At 41.1% G+C, this 23453-nt stretch overlaps 1 protein-coding gene across 7 annotated transcripts in view; it reads right to left on the bottom strand.

The window, feature by feature from the left end:
- Positions 1-237: 237 nt before the first annotated feature.
- Positions 238-23453, bottom strand: part of aatk.L (apoptosis-associated tyrosine kinase L homeolog) — a 105564-nt gene continuing 82348 nt past the window's right edge. For 3 of the 7 annotated variants that reach the window (XM_018235074.2, XM_041576031.1, XM_041576033.1), the window contains exons 6-14: positions 21153-21240; positions 19798-19931; positions 17912-17996; positions 15740-15861; positions 14045-14194; positions 6288-9135; positions 5712-5844; positions 5262-5495; positions 238-521 (exon numbers count right to left, since the gene is read on the bottom strand). In XM_018235074.2, coding sequence (XP_018090563.2) covers positions 490-521; positions 5262-5495; positions 5712-5844; positions 6288-9135; positions 14045-14194; positions 15740-15861; positions 17912-17996; positions 19798-19931; positions 21153-21240 — 3826 coding nt within the window. In that variant the 3' untranslated portion in view covers positions 238-489. The remainder of the gene's footprint in view (positions 522-5261; positions 5496-5711; positions 5845-6287; positions 9136-14044; positions 14195-15739; positions 15862-17911; positions 17997-19797; positions 19932-21152; positions 21241-23453) is intronic. The other 4 variants (XM_018235075.2, XM_041576032.1, XM_041576034.1 and 1 more) reach the window with 4 other exon arrangements.

Genomic DNA, 23453 nt, shown 5'->3' with positions numbered 1-23453 from the left:
AGTCTGTGGTCCCAGAATTCTTACAAATCTGCCTTCATCATAATAAGGATGCCCTTGCAAAAGTAGTCATGAGGGATGCATATTTCGCATACATACATACATACAATCACAACTGAAACACACACAAACATATATATACACATTCACACATATACTTTCACATACAGCATAGCACACACACACACACACACACACACACACACACACACACACACACACACACACACACACACACACACACACACACACACACACACACACACACACACACACACACACACACACACACACACACACACACACACACACACTCTGGCAGGCACGTACACAAGGCAAGCACACAACTGAGTGCATGTGTGTGGTAGGTTATGGAAAGATTTCTTGGACAGCAGCAAAGAAAACATCAGTTCAAAAAAAAAAATCCGATAACCGCAAACTCTGTGTCGTCCAGTCCTGACAGATTTTAGCGCTAAAAAAATGTGCTCCTTGTTAGACACTCTCTCCAGGCTCCCAATTTCCTGCTGAACAAACAGGCAGTATCAGCAAACAGTTGTATGCAGTTATTACAGGTCATAAATGCAATTTAGTGGCCCAGATTTGTCATCTGGGCTGCTTCATTCTTACAGGAATACTTTTGTATTACTTTAAGAATGAAGCAGCCCACTTTTAACCCACTGCTCTTATTGTAACAATCAAGTGAACCACCACCAGCCAGAGTTACATTGGAGGCACTAGACCCCAAAAACCAATTCCCTTTCGCAATTTCTAGTCCCCATGTATAGAGAAAAAAACAATTTCTGATTTTTTTCTAAATGTACCCAAAGCTTTCAGGTTTTTCATAAGTAGGGAAAAAAAATATATATATATACATATATATAACATATATAATGAATGAAGTACCCCCTATTGTGAAATATAAGGATATTATAAGTCACAGAGGAGTTCCATGACTATATATAAAAGCACGAGGCGAAGGTCATGGAACTCCGAGGTTACTTCTAAAAGCTCATATTTTCCAACAAGGGGTACTTTATTTATTATAATACACAAGTTTTAGAGAGTTTTAGAGCGTCATGTCATGGAGCAACAAATTGCAACACTGCGGTTGATTGACAATCTTGAAAGGAGTCTTTTGCTCACTGAGCAGGACCTAGCGGGGTCAGATAGTTTGGGGGGAACAGAACAGCAGCAGGATGTTGAGGCAGCTAGCTGGGTGACAGTTAGAAAATCTAAGGTGGGCAAAAGGAAAATGGAGGCTGATCCGGGGCTTATACATCGCAACAAATTTGCCAGATTGTGTGAAGATGATGAGATTATGAATTCTGGATTGGCAATTCTAGATGGGGCTGATCTCTCTAACAGCCAGGAGACCAGTTTCTCTAGTAGGGAGGAGAGTAGAGTCAGGCCTAAGAAGATTGTGGTTGTAGGGGACTCAATTATTAGGAAAATGGATAGGGTAATTTGTCGTTACAACCGAACAGTTTGCTGTCTTCCTGGTGCCAGGGTTCGGCATGTGGTTGATCGGATAGACAAATTATTGGGTGGGGCTGGGCATGACCCAGCTGTCAGTGCATATCGGTACTAATGACAAAATAAATGGTAGATGGAAGAGTAATTTCAGGGATCTAGGCTCTAAGATCAAGGAAAGGTCTTCCGATGTCATCTTTTCTGAAATTTTGCCCGTGCCACGTGCAAGTTTAGGAAAACAGCGGGAATTTAGGGAGCTAAATGCGTGGCTCAAGTCTTGGTGTAGGAAGGAAGGAAGGGTTTGGGTTCCTAGAGCACTGGGCTGATTTTTCCTTGGGGTACAATCTATACAGTCGTGACAGTTTGCACCTCAATGGAAGGGGGTCCACGGTGCTAGGGGAAAGAATGGCTAAGAGGTTGGAGGAGTGTTTAAACTAGTCAAGGGGGGGGTGCGATAAAGAATTTAGGGTGAAGCTAGGGTAGACGGGGCAGTGGGATTAGTAAGGAGTGATGGGGGAGGAGTGAGGGGGCATACACTTTACCAGCTAAGGAGGTCCCTCTGTTGCAAGGAAAACAGAGTAATACTAACTTAACATATAATTCTCCACTAAGTAATGCAAATTTCAAAAGTAGAAAACTACCCTGTATGCTGGCAAATGCACGGAGTTTGTCAGGTAAAATGGGAGACCTAGAATTAATTGTATGCTCTAAAAATTATGATATAATTGGTATCATTGAGACCTGGTGGGTTAAAACATGTGACTGGGTTGGGAATTTAAATGGTTACAGCCTTTTTAGGAGGGACAGAGTGATTAAAAAGGGTGGAGGAGTGTGTTTGTATGTAAAGCCTGAATTAAAGCCATGTGCTAAATAAATAACCATAGCTGGCACTGGTGAGGGTGTAGAATCCCTCTGGGTAGAGATTTTGACTGGGCAAAAGGTTACAAAAATAATTATCATTGGTGTATGCTATAAACCACCTCGTATTAGTGTCGAATATGAAGCTACTTGTACACAGATGAAAGCGGCTTCACAGCTGGGCCAAGTTGTTGCTATGGGTGACTTCAATTATCCAGACATTGACTGGGGTAATGGGGTTGCTAAAACAGAAAAAGCTAGTAGGTTTGTAAATATGCTGAATGACAACTTTTTATTCCAGCTCGTTCAAGAACCTACTAGGAATAACTCTCTTTTGGACCTTGTAATAATTAATAATACTGAACTCATCTCTAACATTCAGGGCCGGAACTAGGGGTAGGCAGAGTAGGCACGTGCCTATGGCGCAAAGTTGGGGTGACGCCAGGCACGCACCTCCTCTGTCGCCTACCCCCAGTCCGGTGCCCAACTATTTGTGGTTTTTAAGTCTTCTTGCGCTCCTGCGCATGCGCGCAAATGCATTTCTCGTCAATTTCTGCACGCGCACATTCGCGCATGCGCAGAAGCGCAAAAGAAGTAAAAACCACCGCTTTTCTTGTGCATGCACACACTAGTGCCACCTTGCGCATACGCACGCGAGCGCCACCTTGCGCATGCGCACGCGAGCGCCACCTTGCGCATGCGCACTTGGGCTAAGCCGGGTCTGCCGGCTTGCCTTGGGCGCTTGTGCGGCGCGGCGCGGCCCTGCTAACATTTGTGTGGGTGAGAATTTAGGGAATAGTGATCATAACATGGTCTCCTTTGAAATTCTGTTGCAGAAGCAATTCTATAAGGGAGTAACTAAAACACTAAATTTCAGACGTGCAAACTTCGACAGTATAAGGGCATCTTTGCAACATATTAAGTGGGAAATGCTTTTCACAGGTTTAAACACAGAACTTGTCAGTATATTCCACTTGTAAGCAAGGAACGTTGTTGCAAAGCAAAACCTTTTTGGTTCAATAGAAGCGTTGGTGTTGAGGTGGGTAAGAAAAGACGTGCTTTTCAAGTTAGCTGGGACAGCTGAATCATTTATAAGGTACAAGGAGGCCAATAAATCATGCAAAGAAGCTATAAGGCAGTAAAAAAAATCAAAAATATTTTTTTAAATATGTTAATAGTAACAAAAAGAAGCAGGAAGGGGTGGGCCCTTACTATCAGAGGGGGGTCAGCTGGTTGATGAAAACAAAATAAATAATAAGATACTGGACTTCATAGCAAATCATAATACTATGAGTTTGTGCCAGCATGGTTTTATGCGTAATAGATCTTGCCAGACTAACTTAATTTCTTTTTATGAGAAGGTAAGTAGAGACCTCGATTCTGTGATGGCATTGGATGTGATTTACTTAGACTTTGCTGAGGCATTTGATACAGTGCCACACAAAAAGTTACTGGTTAAATTAAGGAATGTTGGCCTGGAACATAATATTTGTACCTGGATAGAGAACTGGCTAAAAGATAGGCTACAAAGAGTGGTGGTAAATGTAACATTTTCTAATTGGACCAGTGTTGTTAGAGTGTACTAGGTCCCTTGCTTTTCAACATGTTTATTAATGACCTGGAGGTGGGCATTGAAAGTACTGTTTCTATTTTTGCAGATGATACGAAATTGTGCAAAACTATAGGTTCCATGTAGGATGCTGCCACTTTTAGAGTGACTCTGCAAAGAAAACTGGGCAGCAAACTGGAAAATGAGGTTCAATGTTGGTAAATGCAAGGTTATGCACTTTGGCAAAAATAATATGAATGCAAGTTATACAGTGTGGCAGTGTGTTGGGAGTTTCCTTAAATGAGAAGGATCTAGGGGTTTTTGTAGATAACAAGTTGTCTAAATTCTGGGCAGTGTCATTCTGTGGCTACTAAAGCAAATAAAGTTCTGTCTTGCAGAAAAAAGGGCATTAACTCAAGGGATGAAAACATAATTATGCCTCTTTATAGGTCCCTGGTAAGGCCTCATCTGGAGTATGCAGTGCAGTTTTGGACTCCAGTCCTTAAGAGGTATATAAATGAGTTGGACAGAGTGCAGAGACGTGCAACTAAATTGGTTAGAGGGATGGAAGACTTAAATTATGAGGGTAGACTGTCAAGGTTGGGGTTGTTTTCTCTGGAAAAAAAGGCGCTTGCGAGGGTACATGATTACACTTTACAAGTACATTAGAGAACATTATAGACAAATAGCAGGGGACCTTTTTACCCATAAAGTGGATCACCGTACCAGAGGCCACCCCTTTAGACTAGAAGAAAAGAACTTTCATTTGAAGCAAAGTAGGGGATTCTTCACAGTCAGGACAGTGAGGTTGTGGAATGCACTGCCGGGTGATGGTGTGATGGATGATTCAGTTAATGCCTTTAAGAATGGCTTGGATGATTTTTTGGACATAATATCAAAGGCTATTGTGATACTAAACTCTATAGTTAGTATAGGTATGGATATATAGAATTTATGTAAAAGTAGGGAGGGGTGTGTGTATGGATGCTGGGTTTTCATTTGGAGGGGTTGAACTTGATGGACTTTGTCTTTTTTCAACCCAATTTAACTATGTAACAAAAACAACATCACTATCCACCATTTATAACTGGTGACATCACTAATCACTGAGTATAAGGATATAATTTACAAGATATTCATGGCTTTTGTGTATTTTTATATATATATCAGGATGCTTGGGACCTGGAGTTTTCCTGAAATTTCAAATTTTTGGAAACATTTTAAGACCTGAGAGAATTGACAAGATATTCATGGCTTTTGTGTGTGTGTGTATATATATATATATATATATATACTGGGGTTTATTTCAAGGGGTTGAAATTGATTTAGTATTTTTTCAACCCAACTTAACTATGTAACTGTGTAGGTTACATGTTCTGTATCTTACCTCCTACAGATTTCAAGTCAGAATCAGCCACTTGAGTAATGGAGAAACGGGAGAGAGATGTTGGAGACACGCTGAATCTAGAAAACTGAACAGACAGCGCTGGATTCTGGATGGGCACAGGGGCAGGAAGGCTGTTGTTCTCTGACTTTACCATTTCTGATGACAGGGAAGTTACAAATGAGGCTTTTGCTTTTGTGAGATCAAGGTCGTCTTCCCACTCAAACCCAACACCTTCTGGGGAAAAAAAGGGAGTTAAGCCGAGTGGCAAATTTTCTCCTTAAAATCAGGGTATGTAAAATTTAGATTTCACTGTATTTACGGTATATAGCCCCATTAGGTTATTTAAGATCTGTCCCTAGCACTAATGTGTTCCTTTAAACCCATAATGATCCACCTTGCGTATATATATTTTTTTAGCTATGGAATTTTTCAAATTCTTTTTTTACTTACTTTCTTCTAGAATGGGTCTGTCCCCAGGCTCCATACATGCTCTCTGTTCCACTTCCTGCTGCACAGTACTTGGACCATTACTTGGAGGTGTTTCTGGGAAATCCTGCTCTGCTAGATCAAGTGTTGGGCTCTCCTAAAAGAAAAAAAAAACTGTTTTCTCAGGAAAATCACAATGTTCCCTTCACGTCTGTGTTGGTCTGTAAGTAGTTGAGGGGAATCCAAATATGTGCTGAAAGGTAATTATTTGCTTAGCACTACTCATGGTACTGAAACATATTACTATGTTGCTATATTACCCAAACATTTTGGGTTCAAGTACAAGATTCAGGGATTATAAATTCAGGGGGTATGTAGAATGAAGACCAGCTACCAGTACCCCATAGCAATGTATAAGAGGTATTACAATAATGATGACATCTAATAGGTTGCCATGAGTTGCACTTTAATGGTGCACAATTAGCTTACTACATAATAATTCCCTTCAAGTCTGTGTTGGTCTGTTAGTAGTACAGGGGCATCCAAATATGTGTTGAAAAGTAATTTTTGCTTAGCACTACTCATGGTATTGAAACATACCTGATCAAACAAGTAAACAGTGACATCATCATAAAAAGAAACCACTTTCTTCTTCCTGTCAAATGCAGTGCAGACTGCTTCAGGTAAGAAGCTGGATATCTTCAGAAGACTTCTAAGGTGTCCAGAGCTGCTGTTATCTGTTATGACAATGGGAACTATTCCATGCTCTTCCTCACTCTCCTCACTGTGCTCTTGGATGTTATAGCATCGGAGTTCTTCATCAGAGTCATCACTATCTTCACTTTCATCATCATCCTCTTCATCCAGAGAATCACCACCTTTACCATCTTTACGAGGAAGGGGAGGGGAAAGGCATTTTGTCATGTGATGGGTGCTCAGTGTGTCCTTCTTGCAAGAAATCACCTTTTCTTCCATTTGAAGGCCAGTGGTAATGGTGATACTACCCAGATTCCCTTGCTTAACAGTGCATTCTTTTGTCAGGCACAACTGAACTGGTGACAGTGTGAAGATCCTATGTGAAGATGACTGTACAGTTGAAGGCATAGGAGAAAGTTTTTCAGTAGAGTGTTCTTTCTGACATTCAAGACCTAGCCCTTCATCCACTGAGTCTTGCCTCACCATGAGCTGGGGCTCAACTAACACACAATCTTTTGGCACAAGTAGAGAAGGCAGTGATGAACTGTTATCTGGGAGTTCCTGGTCCTGAAATGTTACAGAACTGTTTGTATTAGTGTTTTTGTCATCAAAACACATTTCTAGATTGGTGTTCTGAATCTCCAAAGAATCTTTTTCCTTTGTCACCCCCGCCAATTCTTGATCACCATCAACTTCTTCTTCTTCCCGGGTAAAAGAGTCATAATCAGAAAAGTATGCACTGTCTCTGTATGGATTTTTCTCATCCAAGCCTTGTAGATCACCACTTACTGATCTAGATATTGGCATTTCTTCTGACCCTAAGCCAGTTTCATTGGCCTGATTAATCTGGTAATAAGTATCTGTGTCTCTGCTATCAGTAGGTTCCTTCAATACAAATTCCGGTGACTCATAGTTTTCAGTATCATAGCCACTATCCAGAGCTTTGTGCTGCCCACAGTTGGTATAGGTTCCAAGACTGAAGGCCTCACAGGAACTGCCAGTGGATGGCATGTCCAGAGAGTCCAAGGAATCGGGAGTGCCAACCTGCTTCTGAAGAGATCTAAAGGGTTGAGAAATATCACCCCTTTCACTGGGGAGATCTGTGAAGACCCCGGATGTCACCTCCATTGTGTCTTCATCATCATCACTCTCATTCTGATTTAAATCTATATAGAAAGATTCCTCAGGGCTTTCCCTTTCTTTGATTGGCGAAACACTTTGACCACTGAATTCTTCCATTAACAAAGGTGAACAGATCTCTTGAGAGACAGAGAATATATTTTCCCCCTTTTTGGAAATATCAAGAGAATGCATGGCTTCTGGTTGTGTAGGGGGAGTATAGTACCCTATTATACTAGCACCAAGTGGATCAGTTTTATGCTCAGAATCTCTCTCAGCATTAGTTGGACACTCCATGCAAGAAGGAAGAAGTTCTGTATATTCTGTTTGGGTTATTTTTAAGTCAATCAATTTTTCTTCTGAAGGAGTTAAAGATATGTCTAGGGTTTTTTCCAACCAGTCTCTGCATTCCTCACCATCAAACAAAGTTTTATTGTAACATTCTAACTCCCCTGGTTCCATGTTCTGCCAAGATTCAGGACCATAGGGTTCTTTATCCACTTTCTGGGTATCATCAGAACGGCGATTGCACCAGGATGCAGAACTAAAGTCAAGGGGAGCAGTGGAGATATTGTTGTTTGAGGAGATATTTGAAGCCCAGTGGGGGGAAAAGGCCATTAAGTGAGAGGTCACAGTGGGTAGATCTTCCTGAAATTCATTATACTGCGGAGTTTCTCCTTCATTTTCAAGTTTTAGTGTTGCAGAATCTAGCTGTGTCTTACAAACATTAGATCTTTTAACTTCAGATTCTGAGTTCTTTGAAAATGCCACTTGTGCTGAGCCTAGACTAGCCTGACAAAGCTGCTTCAAAGTTGGAGAGACTCCAAGGGGATCCACAAATGCAACTGAGCAACATTCTACTTCTTTTGAGGGTTCTTGTAGAAGAATCTCTTCTGTATCTGCCCCTTCAGAACATTCATAGTCCTGCTCTAGAACCTGTCTATGCAGAAGTTTGTCTTGTTTATCACTACGGATTGTTTCAACCATCAATGGCTCCATAGATAAAGAAATAGAAGGACTATTTTCGATTAGATTCTCGCTCTCAGTAAATTCCTTTTCTTGTGTAGGGTGTACTCCATATTGTGGGCTGCAGTTTTGGTGAACATTGCTGCTTAAAGGTTCTTCAATGCGAATATAATAATCTCCTGCCACTGATGGGCTGTGAGCACTTAGAACTGGCACTACCTCATGTGGACAAGAATTACCCTCTTTATTTTCATAACACGATGGAGATACGCCTAGACTCAGCCTGTCCCCAGTGCTTGAAGTGAAGTACATGTCTTGGTATGGTGGGCAACCTGGATTTAGAGGGTGCTGTTCATGTCTTCCACGCTCCCACTTGTATTCAAAGTTTAGTCCCTGGCTGGTCTGAGTAACAGTTAGCACATCATCACCATCAGTGTGGAATCCATCTGAGGAGAAGTGCTCAAGCAGTGGGTATGAAGAAAGTTCAGCCTCATGATGACTACCACTGCCTGACCCACCAGTGGGCTTCATAGAATTCCACCGTTTCTCAAACTCCTCCTCCAGCTCGCTGGCTCCCTTCACAGTCAGATAAGAAAGTAGAAGATGCACCTCCTCTGCAGTTGGCCTCTGCTCAGGCTGCAGCCAGCAAAACTGCATTACCTCAAACCTAGGATAAAATCGATTATTAAATTACTATTGTGAGAATATTTTATTTTATTAAATGTGTCTTGTTTGATCTATGGACCAGTAAGCCTATCTTAGTGGTACATATATAAATATATATATATATATATATATATATAATTGTAGTTAATTGATGTTTTGGATGCTCATGAATCTAAAACATGGTGTCTACTTCAACACTAAGACATTCCAAACAGCCGAGGCAACTGACAATGGGGCATCTGCTGAAGTGCAGCTGAATATGGGGTAGGTGCATGGCATATTTCACAGAGGCAAACTGGACTCTTAAGTAGTTAAGGCAGTAAAAGCAGAACCATGCTTCTAATAAGCCATCCATGCCTATATGTACTGCAGAGGCACACCTGCAGTCTTGTGACACCACAAGTGGAATGTTATTTGTCTGTATCTCAATAGTCACTATTTCCAGATAATTACTTTTGCAAATCAATTAAGAACAAGCCATTCTACTGGTTTATATGAGCACCTAAGAATTGTGGGTCATGGTATACAACTATAAACTTTACAACTGCATGTCTGCACCAGGTATGCAACCATTTTATTTCTGTTGTCTTATTAACATAATATCTCATTACAAAGCCCTCTAATATTTGTACACTGATAAGCATGGGAAAGCACAATGCTTCCACACAGGCCAACCCGCACAACCACCTCCCTCCCCTCATACACACATGCACAGTGATTAGGATTGCCACCTTTTCTGGAAAAAAATACCGACCTTCCTATATTCTTGACGTTTTTTCCTATTATTATCCTATTGGCATCAAGCATTATTTTTACCCACCAGGCCGGTAAAATACCGACCAGTTGGCAACCCTAGCAGTGATGTCACATGGGAGAGAGGGACACGCTGACAAGAGGTGAGAGAGGCAAACCTGGGAACCAGAAAGAAAGCAAACATGGACTAGGGGTAGGCAGAGGCCCAGCGCCCCCCCCCCCCCATCAATGATCCCTCAATGGAAGTGGCATTTCCCCAATGACAGCAATTGACCATTTCTTTTTCCATGATACCTCCTCTAAGACAGTTATTTTAGTCCTTTATTCCTAATGACTGCATTTATATGCGTATTTCTATATTTATAGCATGTGTTTTCCAGGTGACAGATCCACTATTTCCAGGTTTCTCTGGCAATGATTCTAAGATGATAATATGGGGTTCCCTTGTAGGACATCTATGTATGTGAATGTTTCTATGGAGATATCTCATATGGAATGGATAGCATATGTTCCTATGTTGACTACTGCATAGTATGGATCTCCTCATAATGTATGTGCCTGAGATAATGTAGTCTGGGACTTATTGTCCTAAGATATAATTGGAGCATCATATCATTAAAGGCTTAACTGAGTCTTAAAGATGTCAGAACTGACTCCATTCATCAGGATGTGTTGGATTTGTGAGAATGCACCCCACTGTGAATACTGAGGGGGTCATGTGGTAACAATGGAAAATCTCTTCCATAGTCTAGCAGCCTGTAGCAAGCAAAAATCTGTCTTACTTCTATTTTTCCTTTATTTCTGATAAAAACAAATATACACTAAATGATAGTTTAAACCATATTGACAGGTTCAACAATCACTGCCCATATTATAATATTATTTTTGCTGATGATACTAAATTATGTTCCATACAGAATGTTGCCACTCTGCAGAGAGATTTGACTGAATTAGGGGACTGGGCAGAAAACTTGCAAATGAAGTTCAGTGTTGATAAATGCAAGTTAATTTGGTAGAAAAAATATAAATGTGAGTTATAGACAAAGGGGCAGATTTATTAAGGGTTGAATTGAAAATTCAAATTTTCGATTTTTTTTATGGTCAAAACTGTCAAATTCAACTAGGGTAGGGAATTATCCAATCTCGATTCGAGTTTTTTAAAAATGTTGAATTTGATTTTTGAGATTCATCAAATTCGAATTCGACTATTCGCCATCTAAAACCTGCCGAATTACTGTATAAGTCAATGGGAGAGATGCAGTGACCAATTTGGAGCTGTTTGTAGCCTTCCTGACATTCCAATTTTTTTTTAGAAAAACCTCAAATCGAGTTTGAGCGAATTTAAATCAATTCGGTAAAATACGTCCAAGTTTAACATATTCGATTTTGAAATAGATAATCGAGTAAAATCGAATTAATTTGAGTTCAATGACAGCATGTTGGAGGGCCTCTTAGTTCAGGATTTAGGGAATTTTGCGTAACTTTAGACAGAGTCACTAAAGTGGCTAATAAAACAAATGAAGTAAACTTTGCATTTAAAAAAAGGGCAATAACTCCAGAGATGAAAACATAATTTGGCTGCTTTATAGGTCCCTTAATTATGCATCTTAGGGCACCAGTCCTTACAAAATAAGGAATCTTTTTATTTTAAAATCTCTAAAGAGACTCTAAGGCTAGGGCCACACTACACTGATCTCGGCCAGTGGAGAATCCACTGCCCTGCTGCTCCTCTTGGATTCTCTGCCTGAATTTCTGCCATTGTCTGGCCCTGACCTAAGGGTAGCTTGGATTATCTTTTTTGAACAAGCACAGGCAGATTTAAGCTGTTGATTCTGGCCCTTTAGATCGATTCGGCATCTTATCTGCCCATGTATGGGGCCCTCCGGTAGTCCCACCCTACCAATACCTGGCTGAAAATCAGCAAGATGTTTATAAGGGGGTGTAAAGTAATGAAGAGTGTTATGTGCAGGAATGTTGTAATCTTTCTGTGTGACAAAATGTGCATGTATGTAAAATGTATATATTATAACTTAATTTTAGGTGTAGTTTTTACCACAGCCACCAGAGGCCACTATGGGACATAGATGGCTATAAAAGGATGTGCCCCGTCTTCATGTGAGGGCGTGGCCAAAGCAACATCACCTGGCTGGTGAGTGGAGACCTACATCGGTAGATAGGGGAAGTTAGCATAGGAAAGATCAAATTGAGCGAGCACTAGGTGCATGAGATAGTCAGGATATTTAGTAAGGGCAGTTGTGGCCCCATCAAGGAGGAAAGTGGAGTTAGTCTCCTACAGGCACTCCATAAGTAAGGGAATCAGTGGTAGTCTAGGACCAGGTAGGAAGGACACTGGGGCTTAAAGGCCAGGACTTGAATGGAAAAAGAGTGGAGGGGTATCACCCTGAATGTATCGGGCCACTATTGGAGAGTGGGGGGAGTATACCACTAGGTGGAATTCAAGATCCTAAGGAAAGTGTGCCTATCAAGAAACTGATTTGTTGGAATATATGTAACTGAATGTGTCTGAAAAAGTATTTACTGGAGTGTATAAAGTGTGCCTGACTGAAGAAAAGCCTCTGGTGTGCCTGTAAATACTGATCTTCTGTTCAACTTTTCCATCGAGTTCCGTGTGGTGAATAACAGTTGGGTTTACTTCCCCTTTAAAACCTGGAAGCCCCTCCCACACGTTGATTGAACAGGTTTGATTTTCCTGCCAGACTGAGGACTAATTCATGCAGTCCTTGCTCTGATGGCTCATATTCCCACCGTTAGGGCCAGTTGGGCCAATGATTGGATTAAGACTGATATCAACCACCTAAGATGTGCATATTAAGGGAAAGATCCACTCGTTTGGTGACCTTGCCAATTGAGCAGACCTTATATTGTATGGCCAGCTTTACTCAGAAAAGTAGCAGTAACTTAGCATGTGCCCATAATTCAACTGTAATTCTGGTAAAGAATGCTGCTTTGTGGGTGTTCTGTATCTAAAAACTGCACTTTGCACATTGGACTGCATTTGTTAATTAGTCCTTGTTTCATTGCTGTAATCAGATTTTTCACTTTCCTAAAAAAACAGGTTTAACACAGACGTCACTTTTAATTGTAAATGACTGTAAAAGTTGCATATGTGTGTATTTCAACGCCCCCCAAGAAATTTAATTATACAACCTTACAAGTGCTGTTGTGAACATGTGAACAAGCTGGGCCATATATTATACCCTTGTGTTGCTCACTTATTGCTAGATGCTGCCACTCCAAATTACAGATTTTGTGTGGACAATTGTATATTCATCAGAATAAAGCCCGATTACACAGTGGGGGTCATTTATAAAGTTCGTGCAGTGCATATTTTTTCGCAAATGGTTGTATTGCCCATGTTTTTCCTGAACGCTAAAAAATTGTACTGCTGTGCCTGTCTTTCTGTTTTTTGCGAATTCGCATTGTGAATACATTTTCGCAAAAGACATGCTGAGTTTGTGCAAGCGCACCCAATGAGCGAAGTTGTTGTGTTTGAAAATAGCATTGACAGTAACTTAAATTCGCACTTTGCAAAACTGTTTTGCGAATATTTTCTCCGCCACCAAAGTTGTGGTGTAATTCAGTCGCAGAGTGTGTGCATAAATATTTGTAATTTGCTTATTTTTGACATATTTAATAAGCTCTTATAGACATTCGCATTGTGAAAAAAAATTCGCAATTCTGTTTGAACCACACTTATTCAGCTTTATAAATATAAGCATGCACAAGGCAAATATATTCACTTTGCGAACCAATCTGCCTTGCGCAAAGTTTATAAATGACCCCCAATGTCACACATACACCAGAAGTTAAAACCTTTATAAGATCAACATCCATTTAGCTTCAGGAAGTACATCTGGTATTCTGGTGTTTTCTTAATAAATCTACAGTAAATAAACAATGGTACTGTACACATATTCTTCTGCAGGTACAGTAACTGCTGGTATAGCTTTATGTTTCTGTAGTCATCAGTCCTGGGTGTGTGAGTATATCAAGGGAAATTCTGAGCATTTTAAAAGCCTTACAATGTGGTGGGATATACTATTTTATATTTTAGAATAGATTGTATTTATTCAGCTATTTATCTTTGCTGCTAATGTCTTTGATGTGTAATTTGTGACAGTGGGCAAGATTCTCACCAGCGGTCCGAGAGCAGATGTTTAAGTTGTGGCTTGGGCAGCTTGAGTTGCTGTTCCTTGATAACATAGCAGAGGACCTGGCGATCAGAATACTTAGGGTATGGCTGCCTTCCCAATTCAAACAGCTCCCAAAGAGTAATACCCAATGACCTGTGAGGAACAGGAGATACAGTCACGTATGGGAAAATAACTGTACACTGGGAAGTAAAAGCACTTGTAATGCACCAAATCTATACTAGTATGCTTGTTTAGTACATCTTTCTAAAGCCCCAGCTAGATATATTCAACATCCCATTTGTAGCTATAGGGGTCTTTGGCTGTATTTCTGTTTTTTTTTTGGTTAAAAATCTAATGCTGGAGAAGCTCATGTTCCTTGAACTCACTATTACTCAGTCACATCTCCATCACTTGTGTGTCCTTCCTCCATGCACATATATAAGCCCTTTCACACTTTATTAATAAGCAAAGGTGTAACATTCACCCAACAACAAGGTACCCTTGATAATAATTATAGTTCAGTTTGCCCATTATTTGTGCAGTGTAATTCCATAGGTTACTACCTGTGCCCTCCCTGCCCCTCATTTACACCATCCTTCCTTCTCTTTTATTGTTCAGGTACAAGTGTGTTAAGACATGAAGGAATAGTAAGCTTGTCAAAAAGCCAGTAGCTTACAAATGTAGGATCACAAATGTGGCAGCCAAATATGTCACTAAATGTGAAATGGCATGATGAAGGTCTGGGATATGTGCAACCTGCACACCTGAACATATTTATGTTCAGGTGTGCAGGTTGCACATATCCCAGACCTTCATCATGCCATTTCACATTTAGTGACATATTTGGCTGCCACATTTGTGATCCTTCCTATCTTTTCTTAGCAGTCTCCAGGTTAATTTTGATTTGGAAAGTCTCTAAATTGGTAATTTGGAAATGTTGTTAAACTAATAATGTGCTGTGCTAGTGTGTAACTCCTAAAACAGCAACCTGAGCCATCGGTATCCATCCAACACTTCCTTATCACCCTGTCAGTGTTGGACTGGGATGTCAGGGGCCCACCAAAAAACCTTTGGCTGAGGGCCCACTTTCAAACCTATTCTAACTACTCTCCTCACTCAACCTCTTTATTCTCCTAGACTCTCTTCTCTACATATTATTCTCTATTCTTCCATTATTACGCCTCTTTTTTGCCATAAAGAAATATGGAATAACCATGAAATAGGCCAAATGGTTAGAAGCAAGAGGTCCACTGAGACCACTGAGAGTTTTCCTGGTATCCCTGTGGGCCAGTCCGACACTGCACCCTGTACTTATGTCTCCAATACCCCATAGTGTTATATAAATGACACCTTATGTTCAGTTGTTTTGGCTTTGAGTTAGTGAAAGACATTATCTTCCAGACTGCTATACTTTTATAAAGTTCTTGTAAGAGCTTGCTGCCGTCACTAGGAAAGAGGCACACAGGATCTGACAAGAGCCACACCCAGGTACTAGTGATGGGTAGTAAACTGCCCATGTGTATATAAACAGGATTCTGTGATCCACATCCTTCACTCTACTTATTAAATAAATAAGTGAAAAAAGCAACAGGTTTCTGTTTAGTGACAAGCGTGTGACCTGTAGCCACAGAGCAAAAGATCCAAGGAATAAATGATACAGTCAAGAAGGGAGGGTGGCAAGACTATTTTATTTCTCACCAGATGTTGCTGGCCTTGGTCTGATCCACCACCAACAAGTTCCCATGCACCTCGTCGATGAGCTCCGGAGCAATCCAACGCAGTGGCACCCACAGCTGGTCCGACGTCACAAGGTAATCATCCTGCCAGGCAAAAACATAACTGCCCGCTCAGCCACAGCTCCAGGTTCCCCCTGCTGCTAGTTCCTCCTTCCTCCCCCCTCCCCGAGGATCAGCCGACGTCTGACTCACCCTGACAGAGAGAGAAAGAGGCAACAGAGAGTCCCCTCCTCCCCCTTGGGGCAGAGACGTGCTCTAAAGTGAGAGAGCGCCTACCTCCGCCTCCCCTTCCTTAATCTGGGCATCTGGCTGCCTGCACTGGCACAGGCTAGGGACAGCTGGCAACATGCCAGGGTGTTTGGTTACAAACCACAGAATGTGTGTAACATAGTAACAAGTGTGTCTGAGTGTGAGGCAAAGAAACAAACTGTCCCCCAGCCATTCCCAGTCCTGTATGCAAAAGAGAAGTTGCAGGGACACTTCTCATTTGCAAAATTGCAATGAGTACTGCAAGGCTAGCTTAAAAGTGCTTGTCAGGCCTACAAAAAAATGATTAACCAGTCATGTCCAACCCGTGGCCTTCCAGCATCACAACAACCAACGATGGACATTCTTGGTGTATTCACTAAAAAATATCTAACACGAAGCGACTGATTTTGGCACAATACAATACAATACAATACAATACATTACAATGGGGTGCAAATGATCATATCGTTCCGACAAAATCATCCCAACAGTCAATTGGACAGGTTTAAATATTTTCATCCTGGAACAATGCAATCGATAAGTCAGATAATCATTGTTAAATGATCTTTCACTGAACATACCTTTGGGAAAGTAAGCATAAGGACAGACAGCCATCAGTTAATAAATGTGAGATCTTGCAGCACCTGTTCTGGAAAAAAATACTGACCTTCCTATATTATTATGGTTTTTCCCTATTATATCATTGGCATCAAATTATGTCAGAGAGGTACTTGCAGCCTACACAAAAAGTCTCCTCTAATATAATTAAACATTGGATGGATGAATTGTTTGTTTAAACCCAATAAGATCATTTGCAGAGGCACAACAAAATCTGCACTTGTTTGGCCAGCTTAACTCAATATAATTTGTCCCTTTTACTTGTTCTCAGGCCGGGATTTGTGGAAAGGCCATCAAGGCCCGAGCCTAGGGCTGCAGGATTTTAGGGGGCGGTATGCTGCCCAACCACACCCACATTGGTTCAGAAACACTGTGGATGCTCAGGAGATACAATAGTTTTTTAAATTTCCTGTATGCAAATGAAAATTTGCCTGAATAAAAGGGAGGGGACAGGGGTGACAAACGTCAGCGGGCCTAGGGGTAAGCGCTATGTAAATCCGGCCCTGCTTGTTCTTATACCACAAGTAAGGTTGCCACCTGGCCGGTATTTTACCGGCCTGGCCAGTAAAAGTGAGTGTTGATCCCAATGTTATTAATAGGGAAAAAAGATAAATATTTAGAAAGGCTGGTATTTTTTTCCAGAAACGGTGGCAACCCTAACCACAAATGGCCCCTGTGACCCTAGAGCTAAGGGTATTTCTGCCTTAAAATAAAACCATAGCTAGTGATCTTTTTGTATACCACTCATGTCTCTCTCCCAGACTTGTTTGTCTCTACAGTAAGTGAACTCTCACTGGTCCCAGAACACTGAATAAATGTGGCAGCAGCACCACACAGATAAAGGCAAGCAAAATTGTCATAAAAGTCAGTGAGTGTGGCTAGTGTGTCTGAGGCAGAGCGTGTGTACCCTCCATATATCTGTATATGCCTGCTCCTCTGTCTTATCGCTCTGCCCTTCCAGCTACACTTATAATAAGGGGTGTTTTAGTTTTGTTTTTGTGTAATTTGTAGGGCATTAGAACATGTTCCAGCAAACCTATAATTAGACAACAGCTCACAAAACAAGCTAACTGCAAGGTACCAACAAATTATTCATTTACTACAAGACAATCAGCAAATGTGTTGCCCTGATCCTCTTCCTGAAGCAATGTACCCAGCAATCTCTTCAATCCTATGGCAGAAAGCCCTGGGGTAACAGATGTGAGCTACAATTTGGCTAAATAGTTAATCTAAACGGAGTTGTTTTTGAAAAACAGGCTATGCTCACCCTATACTTGGAATGTGCCAGTCCATAGTCCCCGATTTTCACAGTCAGGTCAGCAGCAAGAAGACAGTTCCGAAGGGCGAAGTCACTATGAGTGCAAAAAAAAGGAGAGAGATAATTTAGGGTGAAAGAGACTTCAGAGGGATCCTTGTGACAACCAGCAGCTTATTGTAGCACAAGCTTCAGCAACCTGCAGGCCTTCAGTTGTTCATGAACTAAGCCAATGCTTGTCAGAGTTCCTGGGAGTTGTAATTCTATATCTGGAAGGCTATATGTTCTATATCCCTGCTGTAGCATCTCACAGTGCATTGTTGGCTGCTCTGGTTTTTTTAGGATCATCCATTTCTTACCTTAAACTTTAGTCTAGAGGAGAACCTTAGTTGGCTACTTTGCACTATTGTCTGGAGCATCAAAAATTGGTTCAGAAACACTGGGGATGATAACATAGATTTTTAAACCTCCAATGCGCCAATCCCCATTTCTGTGAAAATTTGTGTGAATAAAGGGGAGGGGACTGGGGCGATCAACAGCAACAGGCCTAGAGCACCTGCTATGTAAATCCGGCCCAGAGCATCAGTGCCTGTATTCAGTTTGAGGGTAGAGATGAGTGACTCTGTGTAAACTCTTCTAACAGTTTAAGGACAAATATTCCCTTATAGGTTGTACACCCTCCTCACTGAGCCTTGGGCACTATGCAAACAGCGGCCTCTGAGCCCATCCCTTGCTAATGCACAGCAAGCTAATTAAATGAGAAACAATACATTCTGTCTGCCACTGTCTGTATATCTCTGCCATTCAGCTGCAGAGTGGGCTGTGGTGTGTGTCTCTATGAGTCACTAAGAAGGTGCTAGGGCTTGCCAACCTGCAGCAATCCAGCTGTTTTAGAACTACAACTTCCAGAGAAAGCTCAGTTAGCCATTGGATGTTGCAAGTTATTATTCAACAGCAGCTGGAGAGTTGACGGTGGCAGTGGTGTAATTAGATGTTATTGGGCCCCACAGCAAATTCCATTTAGGGCCCCAAAACATTGGTAAGCTGACCAATTTAACAAGATATATTAAAGTTGCTCATTATGTAGGGCCTTACTGGGCCCTCTGGAGCTGCAGGGTCTGCTTCCTCTGTAGTTATGCCACTGGCCATTGTTCTAGCATTGTTCTGTGCCTTCTTTCCTCCTACTCTGGTCATGGAGATGTAAGATCAAGACCACAAATAATGGGAGGGGGACTGAGTGGCTACAACAGGCAGGCAGATAGTGATCAAATGAGACAAGCTGGATTTAGGAAAAGGGGGTTGCTGTAGGAGCAGATGAAGTAAAACAGAGAATAATTGTAGCATTTAATTTAAGACAGTGAGACAGCAGCCTATGAAAAAAGTCACTAATCATAGAATGGTGCAGCCATTGAAAGAGAGATTGGGAAGATGTCACAGGATAGGGCCATGCAGCCTTCCAATGGACCAGAAGCAATGTGTGCCGCCTGCAACAAAATCACTGATGCTGGAGCCTGTATGTCCCACTCATTCAGCATCAGGATATTGTTCCAGGAGACAAACTGAAAGACGCGTCCAGGGGTGTGTAAGAGAAACTACTTAATCTACAAGCAATGGAAGAAAAGCAATGAGACATAATGAGAAAATTAGGAAAGGACCATGAAGGAACAGGTTTACTTGTAACATATCTCGTACTACAGGTGGGACCTCTCCCTTTAGCTGTTGATAAACAATAGCCAGACTGTTGAACATGAGAGATGCTGGAAACTAAACTATGTGCATCACTGAGCAAGAGCCACATGCTGGTGATCACTGAGTGCATAAGAAATAGAATAGGATCACCTACATAAACCAACATTAGGACCCCTGCCTGCAGCACCTTCCCATATACCCATCCTTACCTGTGAGTATAATTATGCTTGTGCAGATGAAGAAGCCCACAGCTCACCTCACAGCCCATTCTCTGCAGAGTCAAGGGGTCTGGGGCTGTTGATTCAGAGGCAGCACAACTCTGGAGATAACCTTTGAGGTCCCCCTGAAAATACAAAGCATATAACAAAGGAGCCCCAGACCTATTAATTACATAAAAGTATTGCTAACACACTAACACTACATTGACTTTCCCTTATTAGATCCAGTATACTCCAGAAGTCAAATTAACTTTAGTGAGGATGAACTGAAGGATAGATAGTTACATAGTTACATAGTAAGTTAGGTTGAAAAAAAAAAACATCCATCAAGTTCAACCTTTTAATACTATATATAACCTGCCTAACTGCTAGTTGATCCAGAGGAAGGCAAAAAAATTTGAAGCCTCTCCAATTTGCCTCAGAGGGGGAAAAATTCCTTCCTGACTGCAAGATGGCAATCGGACCAGTACCTGGATCAATACTGGATACAAGCTAAATGGAACAGTAAATCTCAGGTTACTGGAGAGGTCACTGAACCCCAAGAAGCAGGTGATAATTTGGCCTTCTGAATAAGAGGTCTTGAAGCTTTAAATATATTAAATATATAATATGTTTGCCTAGCAAAGGGTGTTTTCTCACTTACAGTCCTAAGTACCTGCTACATCTTTGCTCTTTAGTGTACAGCAGGCCCGGACTGGCAATCTGTGGGTTCTGGCAAATGCCAGAGGGGTTGCTATAAGGTGTCATAGAAAGTCAGTATTTAGTGGGCTTATGGGGGCTGTTTGGGCCTCTGTGTGGGCTAATTCAGCCTATGTGTACCTGAAATGACAGGGTCTGTTTTGACTCTCAGTCCAGCCCTGGTGTACAGTCAGGTGCACCGAAGGTGCAGAGTAGTATTGCTTTACTCAGCTTGTTAAAAAACAGCGCATGGCATATGATATGTTTTGAAAGCTGTCACATGAGTGCATGTGTTTAAATATCAATGTACCTTTAATAATGGCAACTGAGACATTCCTTGTTTTCCACACATGGTGTTAGTGCTTCCACCCAAGCCTCAGTTACAAAATGTGCAAGCAGGATACCTCTTCCTATACTGTCTAATTTGCTTACTTCAGATTATCAGCCAAGAGACAACCACAGTCATAAAACGCTGGTGGAACTGCTGTTTTTCTTTCTCTGCTTTGAGATCATCCATGGTCACTTAGAACCCCACAAAGCCTCTGGGTGCAAACCCAAGTCTGCACTTATATACAGAATGAATTATTCTTTTTTTATAATTGCTGAGTGGTCCCGTACAGCTGCTCCACCTAAATGGCTGCCATGGATTCCCCTCCCCAAAAACTTACCAATGGGCAGAATTCCATAACCAGCAGATAGGGGGTGATCTCTGCACACTGGGTAAGGCACTGTAGCAGATTGGCATGCTGCAGCACTCTGCAAAAAGAAAGAGTGGCATAGTATAGTGTATTGCTGCCAGATGCACAGCACTGTCTGTTGGTAGAGGATTATCGTCAGATACCCAGTAAATAGCAGTACAAATATCCTGCTGTTCCAGGCACAGAAGCTGCATTACAGTGATATCCACTAATGTGCTGGAACAAGAGTAGAACCACAGTAGAGGAAAAAGCTGTGTAATAGTTTTCTCTTGGGACACACCTGGTAGCTGGCATATTTATGTTTCCTGCAATAATAACCCGTTTAGTAGATGGATTGTCTGTCAGGTTATAAGTACAGTCTCATTATTCTTAGAACTTTGCTTTGGGTACAAGCAGTCACGAAGCAGACCCTGCGGCTGCAGGGGGAGCCCTAAAGGTATTGGGGTTCCATGAGTCCTAAATTCATATACAATTTCAATAAATATTGGTAAAACAGGACATTTTGGGGGACTAAAAAATAATTTGCTGTTGGCCCCAGTAATATCTAGTTACGCCACTGTATGCAGTGCAGGTTTCTCTTCAGTTCTGTGCTCTGTATCACTATACTATTGATTGATTTGCACCTTGCCTCCAGCACCCTGGTAAATTGCTCTGTTAAATGCTTTACCTTTTAAATTATGTATAAAAAAATGAAAAAAGCCTTATGTGTTTCATGTCTCCCATGAACTTTCTTTGGACAAATACATGATATTTAAAGGAAAAGGAGCCAATAGAAAATTGTTTAGGCGGAGTTTCTAAAGCTAACCAATGAGCTTCCAGATGTCGTTGCCTCTAGTGGCTCATGTGTAAAATATACAGTATATAGTACAATTCAGTGCGGTGCGAGTAAGTGTATTACATGTAAATATATAAAGAAAACATCCGTTTTTGCCTTTTCTACTACTAATAAGACACATAAAATACATTACATTAATTGTAACACAAAAAATTTTGTTTATTTATTAACTTCTAAAAAATGTCAGAAACAATATGTAGGTCAAACCAGCCGCAAACTGAAAGACAGAATTAGGGATGTGTCCTTCTTAAGTGTAATAGGTATCGACAAAATTTTTCAAAATATTCGAGGAGGTAATAGAACTTCAAACCTTTTAAAAAAAGAAGCTAAATGGATCTTTCACCTAGGGACCAGACAACCACTAAGGCTAAATTTTGAATTTGATCTCTCTTGCTTTATGTAATGCTTTTATTTAGATTTTTTGTACTTTGGTTAATGAAACATTTTGTATTTTTGTAATCTAATCTTACCTTGTAGTTTTGCATTGAAACTATATACTATGTATTTTACACATGAGCCACATATGAAAGCTCATTGGTTAGCTTTACAAACTCCACCTAAACAATTTTATGTTGGCTCCTTTTCCTTTAAATATCATGTATTTGACCAAAGAAAGTTAGCCTATGATTAAGTTTCCTTGGGAGACACGAAACGTGTAAGGCTTTTTTCATTTTTTTATACATTATGTAAAATAAAACCTTTTTGTACTATTTAAACTTTGGGCTCCTGGATTCTAATTTCTGTGACCAACTTTTCAATTTGCCTTCATGTTTTTCTTTTTATAGTTTTTATATTATTTGCCTTCTTTTTCTGACAAACCCCATCTGAAAACAAATGTTCTGTAAGGTTACACATTTATAGTTATAGCTACTTTTTGTTAGTCATCTTGCTATTCAAGCCCTCTCCTAATGTTATCCTTTTTATCTATATATATATGTATATATATATCAGAAACAATGGTCCCCATGCTACTCAGTTTCCCTACACCCAACCATCTGCCTGAATGGGCAGTCCTAGGCAAAGTCAGCAAAGTGCCCTGGGCAACCCTGCCAACCATGCAACGCGGAAGAGCCCACACTCTGAATTTCTCCAACAGCTATGGGGGCCACAAGGGTCCAAACTAGGGGAAGGTGTCAGAAGAGGTACGTGCCTGGGGTCCCTCTACCTTTGTACCCTAGGCACTTGCCTCTTCTGCCTACCCCTAGTTCCAGCCCTGATAATGGGGTCCAATGAATAGGAAAAAAAGACCAATAAACTATGCCCAATACAGCCCAAACGCTAATCCTATCACCATAATGGTACATGAATCATACCTTTGCATCTCTCAGGGGACCTTTGCATCTCCCTGGGTCCCTAAGTGGTACCTCCCAATATGAATCATACCTTTGCATCTCTCAGGGGACCTTTGCATCTCTCAGGGGAACTTTGCATCTCTC

This window comes from Xenopus laevis, chromosome 9_10L (genome assembly GCF_017654675.1).
Source record: "Xenopus laevis strain J_2021 chromosome 9_10L, Xenopus_laevis_v10.1, whole genome shotgun sequence".
In the NCBI taxonomy this organism is placed as follows: Eukaryota; Metazoa; Chordata; class Amphibia; order Anura; family Pipidae; genus Xenopus; species Xenopus laevis.
Note: the sequence above shows the minus strand (reverse complement) of the source record. Positions and strands in the feature narration are given on the sequence as shown.